This window comes from Centrocercus urophasianus, unplaced genomic scaffold, assembly GCF_019232065.1.
Source record: "Centrocercus urophasianus isolate 14NV4802_14NV808 unplaced genomic scaffold, USGS_Curo_1.0 seq_14, whole genome shotgun sequence".
Classification (NCBI taxonomy): domain Eukaryota; kingdom Metazoa; phylum Chordata; class Aves; order Galliformes; family Phasianidae; genus Centrocercus; species Centrocercus urophasianus.
The window spans coordinates 29215973-29243951 of record NW_024884586.1 but is presented as its reverse complement, the minus strand read 5'-3'; the positions used below and the strand labels follow the sequence as shown (position 1 = coordinate 29243951).

The 27979-nt window shown below is 36.6% G+C and overlaps 1 protein-coding gene across 3 annotated transcripts in view; it reads left to right on the top strand.

The window, feature by feature from the left end:
- BAZ1A (bromodomain adjacent to zinc finger domain 1A) overlaps positions 1-27979 on the top strand; it is a 54910-nt gene that overhangs the window by 3156 nt on the left and 23775 nt on the right. For all 3 annotated transcript variants that reach the window (XM_042813498.1, XM_042813496.1, XM_042813497.1), the window contains 10 exons: positions 4641-4919; positions 14715-14858; positions 17911-18012; positions 19243-19330; positions 20350-20484; positions 21045-21147; positions 22499-22665; positions 23304-23399; positions 25543-25681; positions 26103-26249. In XM_042813498.1, the coding sequence (XP_042669432.1) occupies positions 4641-4919; positions 14715-14858; positions 17911-18012; positions 19243-19330; positions 20350-20484; positions 21045-21147; positions 22499-22665; positions 23304-23399; positions 25543-25681; positions 26103-26249 (1400 nt within the window). The remainder of the gene's footprint in view (positions 1-4640; positions 4920-14714; positions 14859-17910; positions 18013-19242; positions 19331-20349; positions 20485-21044; positions 21148-22498; positions 22666-23303; positions 23400-25542; positions 25682-26102; positions 26250-27979) is intronic.

Genomic DNA, 27979 nt, shown 5'->3' with positions numbered 1-27979 from the left:
TTTTTTTTTTTTTTTTTTTTTTTTTTTTTTTTTTTTTTTGAACAAATTTAGGGCACTGAAGAGTTATTTCTATGCTCGCAACAGCACCAGTAGAGATGAGTACAAATCATACGTAGCATTATTCTTTCCTGTGTAAGAAATCCTTATGCTAATGCAAGCAGAATTTGGCAAGACTGCTGTTCTGGAAAGTGACCTTCCTGTTAAGAATCCATTTCCTTTTTCATGAGAAATACCATCACACAATTTTGCAATCCTTTAGAAGAAGGTACAGTGAGATGGTGATGTTCAGTTGTATTTATCAAGAGCAGCAGGCGTAGGGAGCTGATGTTCTTAATGCTTCCTTCTAGTCCCTGCCATGGGGTCGGTATGGGGGGGGAATCAGCCAAAGAGTCTCAGGAGTGGTGGTAGGAAAAACAAGTTAGGAGTGTGTGGGGGTGCACAGTGAGATGCTGTTGCTGGTCTTGGCACTTTGTGAACAGCTAATTGAGATGTGCAGTGAGAACTACTGGCAGAGTATGGCAAGTCTTGCTTGTGAAGACAGTCTGAAAGGTAGGAACTCTTTGTTATTTTTTTCTTTTCTTTGTTTGAAGAGGCAGTTGACCTTAAGAGAAAATTCAATGGAGCTGAGAAAAACAGAGTAGTACAGAGACCAATGGTAGGAATGTGGTGAGTGAAGGGAGTTCTGCATCTTTAGAGCTTACTGAAAAAAGCTTTAATAGGTTGGCCTGTGGGACACCTGGTGAAAGTCAAAAGGAGGTCTGTGTAAAAGGCTTCATAGAGTATACCTAGCTTAATTAGATGGGTTTTTCTGTTTTGTTGAAGAAAAAATCCTCAATTTGAAATATATTGATGTGTGATTAATCTGTCAACATTGGGGAATAGATGTGTCTTTAGTTGTTTTGGTTTTGTTTTTTTTTTTTTTTGGTACACTACTACGCAGTACGTACTATTGACCGCTTGTGGAAACAGGTTGAGTACATAAGCACTTCTGTGATGCTGGATAGGAGAGTTGTCTGTGAATATGGTGGTAACATGGACTACATAGATTATATGTTAGATGTGGATAAGAGCTTCAGTATTAGAAATAATCTTGTTCACGGATCAGCCATGCCATATAATTTTTCTGCTCTTTCCTCTCTCTTAAATCTCCCTTAGCATAAGTTTCTCCTGTTCTACATTCTCTGTTGTATAATTCTTCTGTTTAAAAAACAAACAAAACAAACAAACAAAAAAAAACCCCACAAAACTTGTTCTCTTCTGACTTGTTTTTAATATATGTTAAAAATGAATGAAAATTGTTTGAAACAAGCATGTGCTTGAAGTACTAAAAATACTGCAGAGCTTAGACTCAATAATGATGACACTTGGTTAGCTAAGGCAAGAGCCATCTCTTACTGCTGTGCTTGATTGGTTCTTTTATTTTAATATCCATTGCAAGCGCAGTCAACACAGAAACTCCAAGTAGTTTACTTCCAGAATTATTTCTTTCCACTAATAAACTGCCTTCTGTCCAGTACTCACAAAGCAGTGTGGAACTACCAAATACCCAATGGTTTGCTGCTTAGCTTACCTTGCATGGAGGACTGATTCTGTCACGTCAGTGCAAACAGGTGTCCAGCTGAGAGTCAGTGTGAATTACTGTACCCACAGCTGGGTTCTCCTGGTGCAGCACCTTGATCTGATCAGGAAGCACCTGGGTGAGCTCAGTGTGTTGCCATCTGTGGGCTTCCTCCTAAACCCTGCCAAGGGTTGTGCGGGCCCTGAAACAGCGCAAAAGTCCTGAAATTGTAATACCCCTGATAAGGGTGTATTTAAGACTATGAGCAGCAGATGCACTTGCTGTGTGTGTTGAAATTGAATGTCGAATATGGCTGAATGCCCTGCTGCTTTTTGCGGGCAGAGCAAGTACAGCACTGCTTGGTACCAATTGCTTGCTTGGTGGCTGTTGTGTATGATCTCTGTGAATCCTCTCATGTTGGCTGGAGTGTATTGCAGAGGCGGGGAGAGCAGTGCCACCAATAAAACCTGCTGTTGTGATTGTTCTCTCTTCTCTCAAACTGAGTTGGTGAGATCATTAAAACATTGCAATAAAACTGTGTTAACAGACTAAGCCACAGATGGTATTGATGTGTGATGTGTAATGACTGGCTACCAACAAATAATGCCTTCAAAACTAAAACCCATTTATTTGGTATGTTTTTTTTTTTCCTTTGTAACTTTTTGGGGCAAAAATCCATACAAAACGGAAGAGGAAATGAGTTACAGTGAAGCTAGGTACACAGAGCACTGTATGTGAATGAAAAAAGGTTTTCCTCCAATATGTCTCAATTCAAGTAATCTTAGAATTTTGCACTTGTAATGATCATGGGTTTAAAAAAAAAAAAGTTTCCCCCCAGAAGTTCAATACTGCAGCTTTAAATAGCTGGAGCACCTAGTGTCCCCACACAGGGAACAGCAGCAGCCCTTCAAGGGATACTGCCCGCTTCAGCTTCTGCTCTTCCTTTGGTCATTATTGAAACATATATTCTGATCTGTTTCTAAATAACTCTTGGTAATTATCAAGAACCTCTTTGTTAAGTGAGGCAGAAGTGTATGTAGAGAGAGATGATGGAGACTTTGGGGGTTGGACTCAATGATCTCTGGAGGTCCCTTCCAACCCCTACAATTCTATGATTCTGTGTAAATGTTTATCCAGTGCAGTCAGTAAGGCTAATTAAAATTGCTGTGTTTCTCACACAGAAGTAGTGAAATGTAGGCAGGAACAGACTTAGATGAATGATGTGTTGTGTATTCCATCACCCTTTTTTTTTTTAAAAAAAAAAAAAAAAAATCAATTTAAAGATACCTGTTAAGTCTAAACTGATGTTTAGAAAGTCTTACTGTTTAGAGCTTTAGCAATAATGGTTCATATTTTGCTCATACCCAGTTGGATTCAATATGGTTGACTGAAGAAAAGGAATATTCTTTCTGTTCCATACACAGTATGGCCAACAGCCATCTGTTCTTCATATAGTGGAGAATAATTTATCTCCTCTCTCTGTCTTTGTTCTCCATTTTTTGTTTAGAGGAAGCAAAAACCAAATTGTCAGTTATTTCAGGCCTTAGATTGTGTATTATCAGATATACTGAGCAGGCAGAAGAAATGTTTAAAAAAAAAAAAAGTATAATTTGTGTTATATGAATAACATCCCACATCTTTTCCTCTTCTTTTCTAATTCTCCTGTTGTCACAGCTGATATTCTTCCTCAAGCATCCTTTTCTCGCTCTGAGGAATCCTCTGCGCTTACAGAAAGGATTATCTGAGCCAGGACCCTCCATTGTCCTTAATCTGGAGTTTCCATTTCATTTTCAATGTGTTATTGTTGCATCTGTCCAGCTGCAGTGAATATCATCATCAGTGTGGCTGATGCATGTTTGTCAGTGTAAGTTAGTGGGGAGCCTGCAACAAAGAACTTCAAGCGAGAGCTGTGCAGTTCTGTAACCCTGTTATGAGAATGATCTGAACAGTCCTATCACTTAAAAAAAAAAAACCAGCAGCACTACACCCTGTAATTTTTTTTAAAGGAATGAACTTCAGTGTGGCTATCTCAAGTGCTGTGGAATGCTCTGAAAGTGTTGTGTGTGTGTGCTTTGAAATAGCTCTGTTAAGCTAACACAAGGAAACAAACAGAATTTTTCACATTGTATGTTGCACTCTTATAAATACTGATCTGTAAAGAGTTGTAAAAGAAGGCAAATCAAAATAATCATCAGAACTGGAACGCACTGAGAAAATGCTCTGCTGTCATACCACTGATGCACATGGTATTCTAACAAGGTTTTGTGAATAGCTCTGCCAGCTATGTGATCTCAAAAGTGTTTTAACAAATCACTTTTTTTTTTTTTTTTTTTTTTTGATACCTGTCAAAAATTGAAAAGCTCTTCTTTCAGAAAATGAAAGCTTTTGTTTCTTGGTCCCAGTGTAATAACCAGTAAGTAAGCAATAATAGCACTGTCTTTTTGGCATTAGTTGGAAGTACAGGGAAGGAAGAGAATCAGTATTTGCTAATGGAACAGGAGGAGAGAAGGATCTGTGAAAAAATAGTGTGGTGGTTTCTCTAAGAGCAGTGCAAACAGTGAAGGAATAAAAACTATTTAGAGAAGTACTAGACGTTATGGGTTTTTTTTTTTTACCTCTCACATGTTTTCATATGTGAGCTAGGGCACTCCAAATCTGAAACATACTCAAGTTTCAGCATGTTTCTGTGATCTTAAGGTTGCTCTCTCTGCACAATTTTAGACCCTCCTCCTGCTAGTTTTTGTGGAAATACAGGAGGTGCAATGAGAACATGACACGCTAAACCCACTGTGATTATTCTTGTGCATAAGGCCGCTTACATGTGAAATTTGCTTGTAAATAATAAATAAATAAAATGTCATCTGTAGTGAGAGGAAATCTTGTTTTTACAATAACAATTTATGAAGCCAAGGCTTAAGAAGTGATAAATAAACCTTATGGTGTTTGCAACCGGCATAGATGTAGAACTGTTTTTGAGCTTGAGACTTACAACAGAAATTGCTGCTTTATAAACTGGGATCAAATTGAAACTGTTGGAAGATAACAATTTTCTTTTTCTCTTTCTGACTTCCTTTCTTTTCAGTGATTTTTTTGAGCGCACAATTCTGTGTAACAGCCTTGTATGGAGCTGTGCAGTCACAGGTAAACCAGGACTCACATATCAGGAAGCACTGGAATCAGAGAAGAAAGCCAGGCACAATCTTCAAAGTTTTCCAGAGGGGCTCATCATTCCAGTTCTGTACTTGGCCACCCTTACCCATCGCTCACGACTTCATGAGATCTGTGATGAAATCTTCGCCTATGTCAAGGATCGGTATTTTGTTGGTGAAACAGTGGAAATGATTAGAAGTAATGGTGAAAGGTAAGTCTACTTAAAATAACACGTTTCTTTTTTAGTCTGTGCGCTTTTTCTTTGTGTGCTTCTTTTAAGCCAAAAATCAGAATAATAAATTCTGTCAAACTCACCGGAAGTCAGATGATGCTTAAGCTAGCAATACTGTTACTGCTTCTAATTATGTTGGAGTAGGATTGCGTTTCTGGGCTTAGTATCTCATTCTTTAGCTTAGAAGCAGCTCTCGAGGCAGGACAGTTCTCTCCGGTCTTGATGCAGAAGACTTTCAGTTCCAGTGGTGGGTTTGCAGAAAAGTTGTAGTCCCTTGGCACACCTGTGTGAGGAAGGTAGTGTGCTTGTAGAATGAGACCTAATTAGAAACTAGGAGAAACCGTGAGTTAAAAATGGTGTGAAATTGTTGAAGAAATCATACAGGACACAGTCAATTGAATGATATTTTGTATACTGAAGTAAAGAAAGCTTAAAGAATCAATTAGAACTGGATTTTCATTTTCCAAGTAGTCACTAAAATTGTAATTGTATTCTCAGGTAATGAATTGTGAAATATCTGTAATAGGTGATTATCTGTGATTTGCTTTTCTGTTCTGTCAGGAGAAAGGTGCCAGCTTACACTGCAGAGCAATGAGGCGCACCCTCTGGGCTTCATAACATTGTGTATGTTGGGTGGTAGGAATAGGGTGGTTCAATATAGTCATCAGACAACCCATGCAGAATAAAAGCATATTTTTCTTAGCATCTCATCCAGACCTTGTTAAAAGGGAATATCTGTTCATGTGCTGCAGGAGACAGCTTGCAAGGAACCTTTTGTGGATGTGTATTTTATGTGGACGTGTGCTTAATAAAAAGTAGGGAAGTCATGGAAAGCTTTTGTTCTTTTCAACCAGCGAAGTCTCAGTCTGCAAAGCCTGCACAAGAGTTTTGGTAGAGCTGCTGTTCTGTGCATGGAAAATATATATCCAAAGCTTGTTTCTGTTTTTGCCATCTGGTCTAGTGAGTAGACCTACATCATCTTTAGTGTCAGAGTAATCTTGCTTAGGGAATAAATTTTTACTCTTTATTCTCTTTCCCTTTCTAATCAGGAACCTGAATATTATGAATTGTAACTGTGATTTACCTGTTCATTTTCATTTGCCAAATGAAATGTGTTTGTTTTCAATCTTTGAACATACTGTCAGTTTCCAAATTATTATCTCAACAAATGCTGTAGAAAATCAACTTCCTTTTTTTTCCCCAGGAGCAGCTTTCCCGTCTTTCTGTTGCTTTTCTAAACTCTTCACTAAAATATTTATGTGTATCTTAGCTTTTCAAAGCTGAAATGAAAAGTAGTCTTGTATGAAGAAATGAGAAGGATTTGTATGTATGACATCTTTTGAAATTCAGAATCCATTTCAGTTTCATTTGTACAACATCATAAACCCATTTTTAAGTTTTCCCAAAGGAAATGGTTTCTGCTTACCTTGTGGGCTGAATTCTGCTCGGGTAAAGGTGTGATATGTTTCTATCTCATAAAGATAGCTTGCTTTTTTTTTTTTTTTTTTTTTTTTTTTAACCTTTGATTCAGTCTTGTATCTTTCCATAATTTTGAATAAGCAGTATATTCAATAATTTATATTTATGTTCCAGTTTCACAAGAAAATTTATTAATAATACCTGAGCTAAATTTCTTATGCCTTTGGGGTGGGTTAGACAATCATTCAAAATTTATTTCCATCTTTACCTAAACTGCTAAAGAATTTATATTTTAAACTGCTTGAGTATAGTTTGTTAAAATGAAGCATATAGAGTTCTCCATAGCTAACTGTATGCCACTGATATTCTGGACAAATGTATAACAGGGAGCTGCTTCATGTCTTCATTAAGTTTAGGAACCATGTAAATTAAATGTTTCTGTAATGGCATTTTTAGGCTTAGAATAATTAAATAATACAAATCGAAGAGGTGGTTTGTAGTTATTGTGCTGTGCAATTGAGAGTTGACTTTGACTTATATTTTGAAGTACTGCATTGAGGATTATGCACACTAACTCATGTTACTTGTTAATAATACTGCTGTTCAACAAAGTGATTTGTGTGTTTGCCATGAGGAGCTACGTTTTTGATGGTCTGTTTTAGCAAAAATGTTCCCTGTCAGTCTCTAGTGATGTAGGATCTCATGAGACCAACGGAATTAGGCAGATCATGAAACCTTATTTGTGTAGGGTTGCTGTAAATTGCATTAATATATGAAGCTTTCTGCACATGGAACATCAGCTGGATTGTTTTATTATCTGGGCTCCCTGCATCTCTTAATGTGAAGCCTACACTACAAAGCTGGGTAAATAAAGGTTGTTTAAGTAATTTAAGCGTTGATGTCATTCCTAACTTTGTGCATGCAGTTGTTTGTAGGATAGATTACTTTGATGCACTTTCCTATATTTTCAGTGAAGTAAGTGGAAGAGAATGTAAACACTGGAAAAGTTAATGTTTTGTCTTAAAGAATGTGCTTTTATCTTGAGTGTAAGAAGCATTCTGTAACACTGGTGAGGAACGGACAGGTCATCTGGAAGGGTAAGAATGGCCGTGCTTTGTCCAGAGGCTTGGCAAAAGACTTCTGAGACTGAGAATTCCTGTATTGTACCTGTGCTTTCTGGTTATTACACAATGTCGTGTCTCAGTGATTTTTCCTGGTCTTATTATGTGCCTGTTGTGCTCTTATTGTTTCTAGCAGATCATTGCACTGCTCAGTTTTGAATTTTTGGCTTCCGCTTTGTTGCTGAGGTCTGGTAGGAGGAGCTCAAACAGTTTGGGAGTTATTATCCTTCCTGTTACTTTGGTATATCTAGTGCTGTAACAGTCATTATTGGCCAGAATGAGAATTTGCAGAGAAGTCTCCAATCCTGGCTTGGTCAGGCAGTCTGTGAAAATGATGCACGCAATTTGGTAGTCTAGTAGAAGCAGCAAGCAGATAATTGTGTTTGCACTTTAACTCTTTCAGATGATATAGAGTTTAAAAATAGCTAGTCTGCCTTTGTTTATTTGTGTTCCGCTTTTCAGGCTAAACTTGGGCTGACCTTCCTCCAAAGTGGCAGCTGTGCCATGCTTTCAAAAAGGGAGGTGCTCAGATTAATACTTAAAGAACTGTAAGAGCTCTGTGTGTTTTTGTAGTGCTGCTTGCATAAAAGACGCAATCACTTTTTTTTTTTTGGAAACATCCCTTAGAAACCCTTATTATATAGACTAGAAACTTTGATTTTCAATTAAGTATGAACTTTTGTTGCTAAGGCATTGAGAACAGCTGTCAATAAATACTGTTACTTATGTCAAGTTTCAAGAATGTCAAATTACTGTTTATGGAAAGCTATTTATTGATAAAGGCATAGAAACTTTTTCTAGATTTTGTTACAGGAGAGAATGAGAGTAATATTTCATGTTATCAATCATCACTTAAGATGCTAAATAAGCAGCTAATGCTTTATCTCATACGTTATTGCAGCACTAGAATCACTATATTTGTGCTTCAGAATGTGTAGTTTAAGACCTGTGTGTACTAATCTGTCTTTTCTGCGAAGAATGGCATATCTTGCAGGTTTTTGTCTTGCTGTCTTAGTCCTGTGCTGCATTATTATTATTTAAAACTTGCTGAAGTGCTTTACAAAATCTTAAAATCTGAATTCAGTTGTCTGTGGTGTTGGAAGCCTTACCTGAAACATCCATGAATGCCTGAATAGGCTGAATAACAACCAAATAAGAGCTAATACAATGTGATTAACTCAACAGCAGGACCTATGACTTTTAACTCGAGTTTAGCAGTGCTGCCTTTAAAAAAAAATAAATAAATAAAAGGAAACTAGCATGTATAAACAACCAGTTGTGATTTATCAGTATTCTAAGATTGGATGCTATTAAAAGAAATAACATCTGCCTTTATTTGGGTAACTGAGTGAGCAGTGTGATAATTAATTAATCTGTAAGCTTGCAGTCTGGCTTGAGCAATAAAAAGATCAGAGGTTTTATGTTGGGCAACTTTACCAGCTCTTTGATTTCCTCTCCCACTCTTAATAAAGAGCTTATGAGGTGTTACCTTCCTATCCTCACTGATGTTAAGGCACTTCTGATTGTAGTCCAGTGGTTAGTATGGGGCATAATAAAAAAAAAAAGTAGTCAGCTGGCAAAGTGAACTAGGTTTCTAAAATGTAGGGAATAAGAAAGAAGAAAGCATATAGAAATGGCAGATACAAAAAGGAAATATACTTTTCATTTAATTTGACCACTAGATGACACCACTGCGAAAGAATACTTGCCCGATATCTGTAAGCAAGCAATACCAGAATGCTTGAAGAGAATGTAGTGTTTGTAAAAATGAAACCAACTTACAGAAGCAGTAGATAGTGTTCTCTGTGAGGAAGATTGCTTCATCTGAGATACAGGTTAATATCCTTTCATCTGAGATACAGGTTAATATCCTTTCTGTGCTCTGAACGATCTAATGTTGACCACTGCCAAGCTGTATAAAATGTAGATAATCATGGAATAACATTGTCTGGAAACAAAACTTCTTTAACTCACCAATTGTTCTGCTGATGTCCTAATGTTTTAGGACTGTTCATAGTGGATTAATCACTGCTTTAGGTCAATTAGGAACTTCTGTTTTCTTCTCTAAGTCATAACAGCAACACATGGGAGCATGTTGCTACCATTACAATGCCTGGCTGATAATGGCATTGGGGTGGGAGAAAATATCCGTACCAGAGTTAAGATTATAGCTAGCTTTCTAACTTCGTTGTTTGACCTGCCAACCAGGTTATACTTGATAATATGCGTAACTGACTGCTGAGAACTAGGGCAAGTTAATACAACTCACCAAAATGTTACCCCTTTGTTTGGGGTTTTCCTAAATTGTATTTAGGAAAATTATTTAAAACTTTCCAGTAATCCAAGATAAGTACTGTACTTGTCCAGCTATCTTCAATAGGTGTATGGTTTCCATGGAACAGACTCATAACATTCTGGAGTTTGTGTGCCTAGATTGTTTGGTTTGGAAGGTTTGGCTACTGAGATCCCCTAGCTACCCCAGGAATTACATTGTCTAAGGGTTTCCAAGTGGGGGGAAACCTTAACTACTTCTCATTCATTTCCTGCTCTGACTCTGGCCAGTATTTGTGTCTTCTGCATGCTCTGGTTCTCTTCAGATCCTTCAGTGAGCCACCTGAAATAGCTGGTAGGACAGAAACTTAGCCAGCTCTTACGTTGTGTTAGTTTTTGGCAGATAAGTGAATTCAATTTAATGGCAATTAGTAAGTCATACTGAGTGCCAAAGCTATGAAAAGCAAGCACCACTGTAGGCATGTAGCTGGAAGGAGGGAAGTAAGGGAAGATTTTTTTTTTCCTCTTCTGGCAGTGTCAAACTGTTAAATCATCTGCATCTCTCAGAACAGCACCCCAAGGCTGCAGGTGCAATTTGCTGTTGTGCATCTTCAGCCAGCCACATCTTTACCATTCTCCTGGGAAGGTTTTCTGCTAGTTGTGCCAAACTGATCTTCAGAGTGCAGCCCAGATTATTCTTCATAGAGAATGATAGATATGGAGCTTCTAAAGCAACTGTATTGCGTATGTGTATCTTGCCTATTGTGTGTCCTCAGGCACGTAAGGTCTACTTCAGAACATCTTGACTCCAGAGGAGTTTGTGTTATATTTTTTCAATTTTATATCGCTTTGTAACGTTGTGCCTTTAAGTGTATGCTTAAACTTGAATTGTTTTGTAACAAGCTCTTATTAGCTCTGTATGTATACAGTAAGTTCATACAGCATGGAGGTGTAAAGGTTACTGATGTTGGTTGTGTTCTTTTGCTTGTGCAGCTGTCCAACCCCACCTGAAGTTCATGGAAATCAGTAGGAAATCTCTCTTGCTGATTAGGAAGAAGGGAAAGAAAAAAAAAAAAAAAACCCACAACCAAAACTGAGATATGTGCTGGTATTTGAAAACCAGTATTTTTTAGAATTGGTGATCCCTACTCTTGCTTTGTGTTTAAAACTCTTGGGCTACTGTGGAGGTGGTGCTGGCTCTTGCAAAGAATTTAGTCTTAAAGGCAAAGTGCTTCTTGAACCTTTCCCATAACATCTATTTAGCCCAGCTGAAGAGGCCTAAGATCTTGGTTTATGGGACTAGCATAAAGGTCAGCCTTATGGACAGGCCAGGGGAGTTTCATGCTGTTGTTAACAGTCTTGTAATGCAGAAAAAGATATGCAGAACTGTTAGAGGATGGGATGGTCATTTTCCAGGTTTTCTAGCTCTGGGCTGTCAGTTTCTGCGCTAGAGTTGTTGAGACTTCTGTGAAGACATGCGATGGTTATTCTGTTATTCTCAGTTTATCTGAGACTATGCTCTGAATATGTTTGGGATTCACTTAGTGCGGGAAACTAACTTTTTTGCAGTATTCACTGTTATTTCAAGGAAAGCTGTTCTTGACTTAGAGAGGTGTGTGTTCTCCCAGTAATACTATTATTTTTTTTCTCTCTCAAATACATTGGAATTAGCATAAGACTGATCTAAAGATTGTTGTGCAGCAATAGATGAGTTAAGACTGGTTGTGTTGAAAAGTAGGCCAGAGGTCAGAGAAAGATTTTTACTTAGAATAACATGAGGCACTGGAATAACTTTAGGAATACACGACAAGCTCTTAACGTGATGAATTTGTGAATGGTCTTAGATAAGTGCTTGTGTGCAATGGTGGGTAGCTCAATTTGTTACCAGCTTGTTGTGCCTCGGTGGCTGGAGGTTATCATCATGGAGTTTTTATAAATGGGACTACTGAACTAAGTAAATCACACCATTTCTGTGATTTTTTTTTTTTTTTTTTTTTTTTATAATTTCTTTTTTTCTTGTGCATGTTTTTCTGTAAGAGGAATCCTAATCTGATCAGTTTGACTTCAACATAAGCTGACTAAAGATCTTACGGTATCCTTTTTAGAAAGTATTTAAACTGGTGTTCTTTATTTGGATGTCTTGATTCAGCTTTTAGCTCTGTTCTTTTATGTGACTTACGATGTAAAATAAAAATTCCTTGAGTTCATTTTTTACAATTCTTCTAGAGAAGAAGCAGACCTTCATTCTCACTGAAAGCTGAGTGTCTGCCCAAGGAATTTGCTCAAACTAGCCATGTCTTGACTGTAACAAGGCTAATAAGAAGTCTTCATTCATAGGTTATTAATTCTTTAGTGCTGGAAGGAACAATTGCATCATTTTCTTTAATCTCTTGTCTATTATAAGCAATGAAATGTAATGGCTGTTATTGAGCCAGGTACAGCGTGTTTCAGTTGGTTTATTTCCTAAAGGTTTTAGATAGTGATTTGAATGAAGGTATAGAGAATGCAGAATCATTTGCTTTTTATGTTTGCTTATTCCACTAGTCATTCTTCTTGGTTAAGAATAACAATGGTAATGAAAAGCAGCTTATTGAGGATTTTGCTACTCACTGGATAAAGCGTACAGAATACATCATTTCTGCACTTAGAGAAGGCGATGTGAAATTAGAGTGCATGAGCAGTTAATTTAAGTGTTGGTAAAATACTCGGTGGCTAAATAATCAGCCTCCTTTGTTCAAGAGGATCGATTCGTTTATGTTTCAGATTCTTTGTCCTCTCGTGGCACTGGGTAGGGTAGATTGTGATTCAGCTCTCATGTGGCTGTTTTACTGTGATTACAAATTCAGTGTGTATGCGCTCCCTCTAGTGGTCGTGAAGCTGAATAGTTTAGGCAGGCGTCAGTAGCCCTGTCTGTCAACGTTCATTGATGCTTTTGATTATTTTCCACTGGAAATCCATTTAAACGCTATTAAATTGAGCGGAACTCTCTATGATATACATTTAGTAACGTGGAAAGAAGTTCTGCTAAGTGCTTTTTTTATTAAAACTGGTAAATTTTTTGTATTAGAAAAAAACCAGCCAGATAATGCACATCCTTCCATCCACTCATCTCCATATTATTAATATGAAGTGGGAGTCTGCGATATTTTGAATACTGGAAAAGCAAGGTCTTACAGCAGCAGCGTATCTGATGTACTTGGCTGCTCTCAGGATTGAGCTGGTGCTGGGCCAGGCCTTAATAAGCCCCCTTGGACCTGCGCTGAGGCTGTGAACAGCCACTAGGATCTGTCTCTGTTACGTAGTCGGGTGCTCTTGGTTCTTTACATGGAGTCTGTTTAGATTTGCACAGTTAATTAACTTGAGCTCTGCTCATCAGGAAAACGTGCCTTCCAGACCCAAACCAGCTAGCTGTGGAAATAGGGCCAGCTGTGTTTGAATGGCAATGTGCCTGAGGTTAATAAGTCCAGTGGACTCAAGCTGGCTCTACATGAAGACAGCTCTGGTGTCCCCATGGATAATTAAGCATATTGATTGTCCTCTTTACTCTAGGAATACATGAGGATGTTAATAGATTATATTTATTTATTTATTTTGGTAACGTGCCCTGTGGAGTGCATTGGAGAGCTTGCTCTCTGTTGGAGAGAGGTGTTGGAGAGGCTGCAGGCACTGACTGCTTTGCAGCTTCTAGCTAAACTCACAGGGATTTGTCAGTGCTCTGCCCCTCAGTTGTGTGATTTCTTTGTGTTTTGGTTTTTTTTTTTACTATTCTGTGCCTCGTCCCCATTTCCTGCTTGCGGAGTTTTTATATCATGCTCAGGTTCAAAAAGAGGTGACTGTTTGAAGAAATATTTTGGTTTTCTTTGAAGAAATATTTAGACATTGTTTTCTTTTTGCCAGTGTTCAGTTCAATTTGGATAAGGAACACTTCAAATTTGGCTGCCACAGAATTTTTCAGTTTATCTTAGTTTGTTTCTTAATTTAGGCATAATGCCAGGCAAATTCAAGCCCTGTGCTTCATATATTTTCTGTTGTACTCATTTCAAGTGGTAATGTTTGGTGCCTAGAAGAAGAGAATCATTGTTTTCTTCCTCCCCCACCCCTTTGGGCTTTTAATGGTAGTACATGACAGCATCCATTGACTGTGATAGTTAATTTTTGTGAAGCAGACAGGACTTTAGGAGATTAAACCACAAAATATGAACGAGGGAATTCCAGGGAAAGGGTGAAAGCTAGCAGTTAAGAATCAGCTGTGATAGTTATCCAGTGTTAAGTGTACATGAATTGTAGTTTTTGATATGTAATTAATTGTCTTTTTTTATAACTAGCATTCAGGATGCTAGTTATAAAGGGGTAGACTTGTTTTGTCAATTGTGTGCATGCCAGATGGAGCCTTAATATGTGTCAGCAGATAAATGGGCCATTATTAAGATTAGATGCATAATGATCATTTCAGCCTTGTTTATTTAGGTCATGAACAACGGTAGAAAATGATCTCTTTAAGTTTAAAAAAAAAAAACAAAAAAAAAAAAACAAACAACAGAAAACAACAAAAAAAAAAACTTTGGAATTGAGAATCTTGCTTTCCTTAGATTATTCTGAAAATAAGCATAACGGATTTGTTTGATGGACTGTTTTCAAGCAACATATTGTTAACTTTCAGTATTTTTTCTTTTTCCAAACTTTAAACTTACTTGAGTAAACTTAACATTGAAACTAATTCTACCAGTGACTTGACAGTTGTTCTGATTAGTGAAGCTGATGTTGTGTAAGCTAATGAGTTTATTCATTTCTTAGAACTCGTGAAATGAATGTTTTGCTTAGTATTTCAGTGCAAGGCTCTTAGGTATTTACTTATCCTGTAGACAATATAATGTTGTTATGTGAGTGTTCTTAAAATGACAGCTGATACTTCCTGTGTTAGAGAAAGTCTTTAACAGTGATAAATGTCTGTGTTTTATTTCAGGTTGCAATGTCAGATTTTGGAAGTCATTCCTCCAGCACATCACAACGGAATGGCAAATGGCCATGTCAGCAGTGCTGATGGAGAAACCATTGTCATCAGTGATAGTGATGATTCAGAAACGCACAGTAGTTCTGCACAAAATGGGTAAATGATACTTATACAGGATAAGGCATTCAGGGTGGGTGGAAAGGAGACTGAAACAAACATGGCAAGGTCTGATTGAAACAAATTACTCAATTTGTATGGATTGTGAGTATTCTGCCAGCTTGGGGGTGACAAGATGAATGTTCTCAGGTGCCTTACACTGTCAGGATAGTTACACTATGTATAGTCAGCTAGGGAACTGTGCGTGATGAGAATCTGAGTACCTACAGAGTATGTGCTGTTTATCTCTTTGGAATGACAGTGTTTGTGTTGAAAGATCGTGGAGGAGCCTTGTGTGCCTGTCACTAGTCCTCTCTACAGAACCTGTACTGCTATATTCTAGAAAATGCGTTTCCATTTTGCAGTCCTACAGTATGGTACTACATAGCTTGCTTGCATTACTTTATCCCCAGATATTCCATAATAGGCCTCAGAACTGAGATTGCCATCTGATGAAAAGACATGATCTTACTGGAAGTCTGTGAAGAATCTTTACATAGTTTTAATGTGATTGTCCGAAATAGAAAAATGTGCAAAACTTTCTTCACTTTGTGTGTGTAAATATTATACCATTGTATGTCATGGATTTGATAATGATTTAGATGCAGATAATCAGCATGTCTTATATTAAGGAATTATTAAGCCACTGCAGCATATATATAACTTTGAATAAGAGAGCTTCTGATCTATGATGGGGTGTTAAATTTGGATTGTCTCTTTACCAACTTGCAGCAGCGTTTGCACGCTGCTTATTCTAGCACAATGAGAGGAAAGATTTCTTACAGCAAGCACAGTGCTGATGGACGAAGAATGTTTGAAATAGGTCCCAGTCTAGCAACTTACAGGCTCTACGTGAACTCCTGTTGACCTTGAGATATCATGTGGATGCAGAAGTTAATGTTACTGATGGCTGCATTAAGAATTCCATGTCCTGATGTTCCTTGAATAACTGAGGTGGAGCTCCTCACTTGGCTGGGAGTAGTGCAGGATTATTATTTTTGTTTTTTAAATTATCTGCTGCCCTTTGAAGGTAGCACCCAAGTTCTTTGTGAAGAAGTCCTACGTCTTTGAGAAAATTAAGGCATTTTGTGTTCCCCAAGGCATATGGAATTAATTTGGAAGGAGATTGTTCTTGGAGTAGTGCAAACGCATGCAGACCTGGCCATAAGACTGTCTTAGACTCTCAGTCTTTGGTTCTCTTTAGCTGATTACTTATTTTTCAACTCTATATTATCAAAGTAATTTCTTCTGTTAGCAAGAGAAGTGTTGTAAGAAAATATGAATACACTTTGAAGCATTGTTTTGTGGTATTCTTAAACAAAATCAAAAAAACACCAAACAAATCTGTTAAATGAACTGAAACTGTAAACCTCTTATGGCTTTAAATTGCCTGCTGAAAGTTTTGAGCTCGTCTTTTGTGATAGTTCTGTGATATTTTTTTAGTTGTCAGTATTCCATGTCATAACATAATGTAGAATTTGTGTAACAAATGTGGTAGCACTCTATTTTCCAAGTTTGCATATACCCTGAAACTATCATTTGTAAAATCTACTTCAAAATAAAGCAACGTTGTCAGATTTTCTGTATAAGTATCTAACATTTTTTTTTATGCCTTTAGGGATGACTTAGTTTTACAGGTCTAATCCTTTAGAGACTGTATTTTGCTGTTTGTAGAGGTTATGGATACTACTAGCCTTGGGACTTGTGTTAAGCTGGTGCGTTCTGCCTCTGTCTGCAGATAAGTGTCCAGATTTTAGAGCCACCTTTCAGGCAAAGCTGCAGTGCCCCTAAACAATGGTACAGCAGATGCTGGATGTGTTTGTGAGGGGGTGGAGCACACAGCACAGATTGATGGGCCATCTGCAAATATTTTTCCTAAAGAATCCATAAGGCTACAGAATCTTAACTGGAAATAGATGTCATTAGAGATCTCAACCTTTCTCTGACCCCACTTATGTTTGCTTGGGGCAGAAATAGCCAAGTATTCTTTTTTTTATTATTATTTTTTTTAAAAAAAAGGCAAAAAAGCTCTTGCTGGCTATTTTTGTTGCATTCTGTGGTAAAAGCTTAGGTTGTACAGGCAGTCCATCTGTGCTACCCTGTGTTGACTTTGTTGGGTGTTTGTCCTGTGAAATGAATCTAGCTTTTGTTAATTTCTGTATGTTTTTTTTTAATAAGACTTGATAATATACAACAAAAGTTAATGTTGCAGTTTCTATGCCAAAATAACTGATCATCTGTTATTTAAAGTTTTCTGTACATACTGGATGACTACTTCCTCTTCTGCACTAAGCAATAAGACTTTAAATCAATTTACAAATGAGGAATTCAGGAACATGTTCTTTTCTTAGGATAATTATTGGAAACTCAGTACCTAAGCTGGAAACTTGGTGTGTTTGGAAGGTTAGACTGGGGCTCCTATGTGTGATCCACTGAAAGTGAGAGAGGGACTTACTCAGACTAAAATGTAAAAGTTAATGGTGCAAAAGTTAACCATTTGTTTATTCTTTAGATCCTGCTTTCTATTACAGACATTACTGGAGTGGAGAATCTGTGCTTTTGGTATAATGTTATTGCTCAGTCTCTGCTTTTCAGTGTCAGCACAATATTTTCTTGTGTCCTTTCATTAACTTTAAGATGCTATTCTATCTCTACAACTGTCTGTCTTCTTTTTAAATACTTTGTAAGTCTTGCTTGTCCTGTGCCTACTGCAGATACTGAGAATATTAAGAAGGATTTTTTTCTGAACGTTGGGCATGTATCAATGCTTGTCTTCCTGTTTGTTCCCTTCCTTCACCACAAGAAAGCCAGCATCTCCACGTCTTTTTTTTTTCCCATTCCAAGCTATGTTACTGGCTTTAATGCAAGCTTAAAACAAGTAGCAGAAAAGCTGGCAGAAGTGAATAGATCCAATTGGGTACTGATAGAAGTTATAGACTAAGTCTGGTTGGGGATTCTGAAGAGTTCTCCTGTATATGTATATAAACACAGCATGTAGAATGTAAGACTGGTATTTTGTGATTGCTATTAACTATTTCTTAACCTTTTCTAGGAAGAAGAAAGCCATAATTGATCCTTCTTTGTTCAAGTACAAAGTCCAACCTGTTAAAAAAGAATTGTATGAATCTGTTATTGTTAAAGCATCTCAGCTCAGGTAAAATTAGTATATGAAAGTTAAAACTGTGCTTTACAACAGCTCTGTGGGGACTGTATCAGTCACAGTAAAGATGTTTTTGATAAAAAGTGGCATTTTATGATTGTGATTTAGAACTATTAATGAGCACTGGAGCAAGCAGCTGTTTCACAAGCTTTGTATATTGTTGATTCCTAGCTCTAATAGTTTTAATGCATAAACCATCCATTCAGCTCTATTTTTTCACTGGCGCACAGATGAGACCTGCTATTACTAATAGTACCTACTGCTCTGACTGAGGTTGGTTGAAAGCAGTTTGAGAACTCTATTCTGTTATGTTCCTGGCCTATTCACATTGTGAAATGTTTTTGCTGTAGCAGTCATTGTAATCTGACTGCCTTACTATTATAATAGAAGATTGTAAAGATTTCCTGTAAGTGTTTTAGATGGGCTTTTAAACCTCTCTACCCTGGATACTCTGGAAAAAGTTCCAGTGATTTAAAGACACTTTTCCAGCATGAATTTTGATTGATTCTTTTTATAAGTTACTCCTGTGTAATAGGCAAGTCTTTTGGATTATTACTTAAATCAGGGCTAATTACACCGTATTTTTCCATTTGCTTAAGAATGTACTCACCCTCAATACCATAAAGCTATTCCAACTAGATGTTTTCTATAACTCAGTAGCTCCTGGTTTGTTTTCTTTTCCATGAAGTAGTGCAAATTCTCTGGAATGTCGAGAACATTTAGAATGCATAATATCCCATAGTATGGAGGAGTTTAAATGGCTTGACAAAACAGCGTGAGAATTCACCCCCACACACTCTCATACTTGTTGACTGGAGACTTTGATGCCTTACCTCTGTGTCTGAGAGATACAGCTTTAGTGCTGTCTCTATTTTAGTTTGTTTTTCACTCTCCTGAAGCAATGGTGTTTTCTTTTTATTTGGATATTTGAAATGTCACTGTGACAGAATGATATGTTTGTGAAAGACAATGGAGATGAATAGTCTGGGGAGTTGTCTATATAGTAGAGGACATAACAGGATTTTCAAAGCAAAAATTACAGTTGCACAAAAATGTATACTTATATATAAAGATGCATAAATGTTAAATGTAGTTTATAATTAAGAAGATGGCAAAAAACTTACTCGTGATCTGCTACGTGTGTTTTTGCACATATTGTCAGCTTTGTTTAAACAATAGTTAAAGTACATTAGTTGATAATACCACTTTTGTTTCTTAATACAGCCGGAGGAAACACCTATTTTCTCGTGATAGACTTAAACTTTTTCTGAAACAACACTGTGAACCACATGAGGGAGTCATTAAAACTAAGGTAAAAAAAATAGGAAGAATAGTTTGTGAAGTAGAATATTGACCTAATTCTTTTCTCCTTTTCTGTATTTCTCTACCATTACCAAGAGCTTGTTTTTCAACAATATCAACTTTGTTCTTTTATAAACATAGTGTTGGATTCTTATTTGACTGGACTCTTTATTCTTCACTTTATATTACAGCTTGGAATCTGAACTCCTTTTTCAGATTACTTTTAAAAAGGAGTATTTTTTTATTATTATTATTTATTATTTTTTTATTTTTATTATTTTTATTATTTTATTATTTATTTTTATTTAAAAGGTTGTTTTATTACATTTTGCACTTTGTGTATTGAGAGGAATCTTCATACAGTGATGTAACTTCTCATCCTGTATAGCAAAGCCTTGATGGATGAGAGCCTCAGTGGCATCCTCTGGCAGTTGTGAAAAATTAATAAAAGCAACTAGTTTTCTAAATGGATTTGTAACTTTAACATCAGTCTCTTAAATAAATGGAAGTGTAGGAAAATAATGCTGACAGGGGTGTAGGAGGGATTTCTTTTGAAGTGTCTCCTTTGTCTCTTCAGCAGTATCCATTGATAAGAGTAGATGTCTGGCCTCACCAGGTTGAGAAGGCAGACTTGAAACTCTGCCAAGCCAATTTTTTTTTTCTTCCTCTAATTTACTAAGAATCATGTAATTCCATACCATGCTTACATGGTTCCCAACTTTCTCTGTCAAAAGTGACTCTAAACAAATTCTGATAAGTTGCTGGAAATCCTGTGTCCTGCTCTATTTCCTGAAAAGTATTTAAGTATTACCAAATGAGGCCAAATTATGTCTTCAGATGTGTGCTGCCTAAGTAATCTGCTAGATTAACTCTGCATTTATAGTGCAGCAGAGTTTTATTTCTTACAATAAGCTAACCAATTGTGACTCTGTATTTACAGTCTGTCTGTGGGAATGATTCATTAATTTACGTCTGTTTATGAGAAGGTAGGAGTCTCATGTTGAATATGTTTTGATCTTTCTTTCTAAGGCAACATCAATTGCAAAATATAATCTAGCAGAACAAAATTTCTCCTACTTTTTTCCTGATGACCCACCCACATTTGTCTTCAGTCCTGCAAGCAGACGACGAGGGAGACCTCCAAAGAGGGCATCCATTAGTCATGTAAGTAATGACAACATTTTTAACTCTTTGAACTTCCAGAGCAGTTGGAGTTCAATTTGGTGTGTTTTTTTTTTTGTTGGTTTTGTTTTCTTTGGGAATGATTTGGGAAACATAATGTAATCACTATTGAAATAGGTTGTTTATATTAAAATATGGGATTTAATCTCTTTTATCAGCTTATCTTCTCGTCTTTCTTATCTCTATACTCCCAGCAAGATCCTAAGTTTTCAGTATGTTGTTAAGTCATATATTTTTCTGGAAATTGTTAAAAAATAAGCTAAAAAATTCTTAATTCCGGCTCTCAGTTGCAGTTATGTCTGTTACCTGTATTTAAACACAGCAAAAGTTTAGTGCTCTAAGCTTGGCTATTTAAAAAGATCTGGAAGAACTTCAACAAGTTGGCAGAATCTCTGAGTAGTCCATATGTTTGAAAAACTGTTACAGGCCATTTTGGTTGTTTCAGAAGACTGTTACAAAAACAACAGTATCTGTTGCAGATTATTTCACTGCTGATGTTATCATCTTTCTTTCAACCCCCCCACCCGTCAATTCTCTTTCAGGAGGACAATATTACTGCTAAACAGAATACCCAAGGAAACAGAAGTAAAGTAGCAAAGGAAAAGACAAGATTTCAGAAGCAAAAAGAAGATATGCAGGCCATGGGTAAGTTGAGATCTTGTGACTAGTAGAACCTGTTCTTACAGGCTTGAGAGCTGGCCATAATTAGTGTTTTTGGGGTTGTATATTTCAAGGGGAAAATGTAATGAGACTTCATTGAATTCCAGAATGTCACTTCAGTGGTTAGAATTGTTGTTTCCTGATTTTATTTACTTATTTCACTAAATTGTGGGTACGTATGAGGCTTGCAGTCCAACTACATTAGTCTTTTAGAATGGTGAAGTGAATATTTTTTGCAGAAGCTTAGATTTTGAAAATGCACTGTGTTAACACAGTTAATATTAGGCTAAACATATTTACCTGTAGATGATACTTAATTGGAATGGTAATTAGTAACATTCATGAATACTCTTAAAAAGAGGAGCTTATAGTACTTTAATATGAAATGGTAGCAAAATTCCAAGAACGTTGGAGAATCGGCCTTCTTGGTGCACAGAAGGCTGTGGATAATAAGTGTAATTGCTTTTATTTTCTGGATGAGAGTCATGACTGGCACGTCTGATACATAGCTGAGAAAACTATCTAGCCCTTTCTCAGAATTTCACAAGTATGTAAAAAAAAAAAAAAAAAAAAAAAAAAAAAAACACAAACCAATCTTTTTTCCCCACTGTTAAGCACTTTGTATTAAAAACAAGGGTCTGTTTTTTTCATTGTCATTCACTTGCTTCTGTCCTTGCTTATTCAATTAAAATTGTGATCTCATTGATCGCATTTATTTGTTAATTTGTGTGGCAGTTGACAGATGTTGTCTGTCCACTGAAAGTGGAAGTGTGTGTCCTGCTGTTATTCTACATACAGCTACAAAGAAATCTAGCAGTTACATTCATTACCAATTAATTTTCATCTTGAAGTGTGTAACACAAGTAAAACTTGTACAAAAACCACTGAATTGATAACTGGATTTCAAATGAATTGACTTTTCAGTAATAATTATTTTAAATTCTGAAAGATGACTTCTTTAAAGGATTTTGCTATAACAGATATTGCATGTGTATGCTTTTATTAAGCTGCATTATTCTGTGCATTTGGTGTCAGTTGTCATCTTTTGTTTTTTGATAGGGGAAAAAAGGTAATGTCTGTATACTCATTAAGAGCACAGAAATGCAACTTTATTACAACCTTGGAAAAAAACATGTATAATATGTAAGCCCTAAAATTCTCATTTTCTAAAGAACTTTCAAGTGATAGAAATTCTGGTTGGCATAGAAACAATTCAATCTTCAAGACAATATCTTTTTTATATGTTAATTATAAAAAAGATTAATCTATTTAAACACTGTTAATTTTTTTAAACTTTTTATGAAAGAAAAAACTCTGTTTTTTCCCTCCTATATAGCTTTTGAAAAAGCTAGATTAAAACGAGAGAAGGCAAATGCTATAGAAGCCAGAAAAAGAGAGAAAGAAGATAAGGAAAAAAAGAAAGAGGAACTAAAGAAGATTGTGGAAGAAGAAAGGATGAAGAGGAAAGAAGAGAAAGAGAGACTCAAAATAGAGAAGGAGAAAGTAATGTATTTGCAAAATATGTGTTTTATGTAGGAACAGGCTATCTAGCTTATTTAGTTTGTTTGCTATCTGTGTCATTTTCCGTTAACTGTTTTCATTTCCTAGAAATGTGCTTTGGAAGAATAGATATTTGTAAGACATAATTGGGAACTGCATTTCTAGATATTTCTGTATTTCATATTGTTAATTCACAAAAATGTATATTTTGTTCTTACATGATACTAAATGTAGATATCCTTGTAGTTGATCTTTGGATGAAAGTTGGTTAAAAAAACAAAACAAAACAAACTTTGTCACTTTATATGGGATGAAGTTATTTAGACCACTAACTTCTACTGAAGCCATATCCAATGCCTATTTTGACAGTGGCTTTTATGGCAACTTTCATGAATGTTTGTATTTTAATTTTTTTTTGTCTGACCTCCATTTAAAAAGCAAAGAAAAAAGTCTAATCCAAGAAAGCATTACTGAAGTTCATTCTCATTTTTCCTAATGCATTCTGTAAGAAGATGATAAACAGATTATTTCATTCTGTTGAAACATGTTCTGGTTTATTTATATATTTATTTTCCCCACTGTGAGTTAAATTGTAATGAATGATCTGACTGTATCTCTAATACAATTCTGACTTTCTTTAGGAAAGAGAGAAGCTGCGTGAGGAAAAAAGAAAATATGTGGAATACCTGAAACAGTGGAGTAAGCCTAGAGAAGATATGGAGTGTGATGATCTTAAGGTAGGATTGACTTTGGAATATATCACAAGCTTGTATTTCTTAGGGAATCTATCCTGGGAACCCTAATGCAGAGGTAGCTGCATCCCAGTGGTGATGCTACATAGGCTTATTTCATAGGCTATTCTGAGTGTTACTGTGGAATAGTTTTATTTTTAAGCGCTTATCTTACTGAGTGGTGGGTATTGAATAAGCCTGACTGTTATATATGCAACGTGAGTTTGCCTACTGTAAGCCTGAGTTACTTAAAATATTTATATAATGAAGAAACCATGTTTTTAGATGCAGAAGGTAGAAAAGGTATTAGTTCATTAGTCCTTGAGGCATGCTCTTGTTTTAAACTCAGCATCTTTCTGGATGATTGTTCAGCCTGGAGAAAAGAAGGCTGCGGGCTGACCTCATTGCAGCCTTTCAGTACCTAAAGGGAGCTACAAACAGGAGGGGAATCAACTCTTTGAAAGGGTTGATAACTGCAGGACACAGGGAAATGGCTTTAAGTTGAGGGAGGAGAGATTTAGGTTGGATGTCAGAAGGAAGTTCTTTACAGAGAGAGTGGTGAGGTGCTGGAACGGGCTTCCCAGAGAGGTTGTGGATGCCTTATCCCTTGAAGTGTTCAAGGCCACGTTGGATGGGTTCCTGGGCAGCCTGGTCTAGTATTAAATGTGGAAGTTGGTGGCCCTGCATGTGGCAGGGGGGTTGGAGATTCTTGATCATTGAAGTCCCTTCCAACTCTGGCCATATCTGTGATGATACTGGAGATCTATGGAAAATAACAAGAATTTACTTCCCAAAGGTGATTTTTCTAAACAAGATAATAGTGTGATTGTAATAACAGAGTATTGTCTTATATTATGCATTAACATATGTGCTGTTACAATTAATTCTGGCAGCAGATAGCAAAAGGAGGCCAAATGGTCAGAAACACAACGATGGGGTTTATTTGAGACTTTCTGGGAAGCATGATGGAAGAAAAGAGGAAAAATGAGATATAATAAAGTAGTAAATAAAGTGATAGCACTCGTTGGGAGGAATATATGAGAACTGAATGTATTTGCAGTTTGAGCTGTGTAGGCACTTGAAGATGAGTGGAAACTCATAGGTTGTGTAGGAAGAGAAGAAACTGAAGAAAAGTGAAGGGGATTGTCATGAAGGGAAACTGCAAAACAATTCTGCTGTTGAAGTTGGAAAAGGCAAGGGGAAAGCTGGGAAAGGATCATCATAATTACAGTAAAAATTGTCAACATATGAATAAAGTTCAGATGAGGGAATAATAAGAAAGGTCTATCTATATGCTGCTTCTTGAGAAATACTGTTCTCAAGATATGTGAAGTACTGTATTTTTAAAGCGTGGTTACCTTCATATTGTGAACTGCCACCTTTGTGGAGAGGAGCCATGCTTTCTGGAGACTGTTTGAATCTGTCTACTAAAAAACATAGGTGAAGACAAATCTTTGAAGACGTGCATCAAGATACTAATTTGAAAGTCAAATAGTTAGACATGGTCATCTGTGAATTCCTGCTAGTGTCTGCTAAGCAATCTTGTTATATGGTTACATCAATTCCCATTGAAATGTCTTCAGCTTTTGTAACTGCCCAACCAGTGTAAAAAAAGCAAATGCTGAACACTCTGTCATTAGACACAACGTTGTGTCTAGCACTAATCCTAGTGCTAAATGGCTGTGCTTTTTAGATGCATGTCTTGAGTTTTTGTTTGTTTGTCTTTGCAAGCAGTGATGAGTAACTTCTTAAGAAAATGTTTATTTTTGCTTGTCTGGACAGTTCTGTAAAACTTTAATTCAAAACTCTTGTGGAATAATACTGACTTAAAAGAAATATCTTGACACCCAACCTTCTTAACCTGTCGTGGAATTGAGTTCCTTTAAAATGAAGTCAAAAGTTGTGTTGATGTTTATGAAGTAGAATATTTTGGTATCTCAAAAGATGTATAACCAGGTTAAGTGCTGTTTTGTTTAAGCTACTGATGCTACAGAAATTCTGTTGTGGTAAGAGATTTTGTCTGTGAAATACAAACAACAACAACAAAAAGCCCTACAGATATGATCCTTAGAATCATAGACTGTTTTTAATCAGCTGTGTATTCTGCAGGGACCAAACACAGTATTAACATATTGCATTTGGATTGTAGGAACTTCCAGTTCCAATGCCAGTGAAGACGAGACTTCCTCCTGAGATCTTTGGTGATGCTTTGATGGTTTTGGAGTTTTTATATGCTTTTGGGGAACTCTTTGATCTTCAAGATGAATTTCCTGAAGGAGTGACTTTAGGCAAGTTGTCATTTATGTGGCAAAATGCCTCATTTTTGTGGTGTCCTTCTAACAAGCATTTTAGATGCACCATGATACAGCTGCTACAGAATTGTCTGTGCAGCTTCAATATAGCAGTGCTTATACATGCACATCTATCAGTTTTTGCAATGTTTATAAAAATCAATTTCAATATAAAAGCTGTTTGCTGCAAATGTCTCCTTGTGCTTTCTTGATATGTAACTGCAAGAGTAAAATAAACTTTGCTTTGTCAGTGATTCCTGACAGTATTACTGTAGGAATATTTGTGGTAAATTATAGGAAGGTAACTTTTTTTTTATCATGCCTAAAGGAAAAATGTTTGATTTTTTTTCAATTCTTCAGTACATAATTGTTTTCCAACTTTGTGGCAAAAGTGACACTTCTTAAACTTTATTCACAGAAGTTTTAGAGGAAGCTCTTGTAGGAAATGACACTGAAGGCCCACTATGTGAATTGCTGTTTTTCTTCCTGACTGCCATCTTTCAGGCAATGGCCGAAGAGGAAGAAGAAGTGGCCAAAGATCAAATAGCTGATGCTGAGACCAAAGGTCAGATCCTTAATTTTACTGCTGAAAAACTGATTGCACTGGAATTAACTTTAAACTGCATGATTTGTGTCATTTCCTTGCTTAACTTTGTCTTATTGTGCATGGATATTGTATGCAAATGGTCTTGTTTTTTCACTTTTATCTGCATTTAAAACTTTGAGCATGGAGAGTGGGTGCTGGGGGAAGTTCAGATGAAACAAGCTTACTGTTACTGCGTTTGTATCCAGCAAAGCATAGTAAGCGTTTAATAGCACTGCTTATGTTAAGGAGGTGAAGGAAAGTTGTCTACTTTCCTTCTCCTTCAGCACTATTCGTTGTTTCTCCTGAGGGTGAGGAAAAGAGATGCTTTCCCAAATCTTTTTGAAGGACTTCAACTAGAAAGAAAAATCTGGACCTAATTAGATTAAAAACTAAGACTTTCCACCACAACTGTAATGAAGAATTTCATATTCATTCTCCTTCAAGTCATACAAGTGTATATCTGCAGTTACCAGATGCTACTTTGTTTCTGTAGCATTCCAGTAAAGCTCACTGTCACTCTGCCCTTGGGCTTCATGGTGAGGCTGAAGCTGCACATGTTTCTACAGGAGCTCCGAATGCAGTTCCTCAAACTTGTTCCAAACTTACGCAGTGAACAACATTTTGTACTTGTCTTCATCTTCAGTAGACTGCTTTTGTGTTCAGGCTGTTCAGTGATTCAGCTGGTCTGTGAATGCTCTTCTAAGTACAGCAGTCTGTAGAATAGGCCTTAGATCTGTTGTTGCTACGCAGGGTGCTTTCCAGGGGTTTTTCAATAACACAGACTGAAAGTATTCTGTTTATGCCCTTGCAAGGTGCTTCTTCCTTATTTGTGTGAGTTTGGCTATTTATAAAGCCTTGCTGTGAATCAGGGAGCTGATCCTACCCCATTGTTATGCTTGTTCCCTATCTAGTGACCTTCTCTCAAAAAACGTGTAAATGAGGAGGCAGGAAGAAGTGTCATACTTAGGAACCATGAAAATATTATAAGATGCAACTGTCATGTGTACCTCCTGTGAGGTCTAAAACAACTCACAATTCTTAGGCTTCATGCAGTGCTTGCTGGGAAGGATGACAGCCACACTGTTGTTCACCTTTGTGTCCTTTCTCTGTGGACTGAGAAATTTGATTAAGGAGAAACTTCATCCTTCCTGCTAGTGTGATGTCATTAGAGTTGGGAATAGAAGAGCACTTCCTGTTTAATTTGACGATTCCTTTAGCACTCCCTGTGAAGACATGGTACTTTTTGCTTGTGTCTGATCTGTAAAATATCTTTCTGAAAAACATGGAATGCTATCTTCAGCAATAGAAGCTGCTGTTGTTAATTGAATTCAGTTACAGATGAGATGCAGGGTTAAAAATTGGGACTACATAATAATTACAGTTGACTTTGGCAGTTATCTTATAAAGAATTTAACAAGTCTAAGTACTGAGAGAGAACACTGCTAGGGCAATATAATCAGGGGTTCCATTATTGGGTAATCAGAGAACAGTTGATGACTGATTAGATTCTTTAGTTAATTAGAAATAAAAATCTAACTACCATGTTTTAATTTCACTACATGAGGGTAACAATTGCAAAAATATGTTGTTCATTTCTAGTTTGGGAAAGTTATGGGCAAGGCAGTTTGTCTGTTATATTTATTCTACTTCAATGTAAAGCCTTTTTTATTATTTAGTTTTTATTATTTAGTTTTTATTATTTAGTTTTT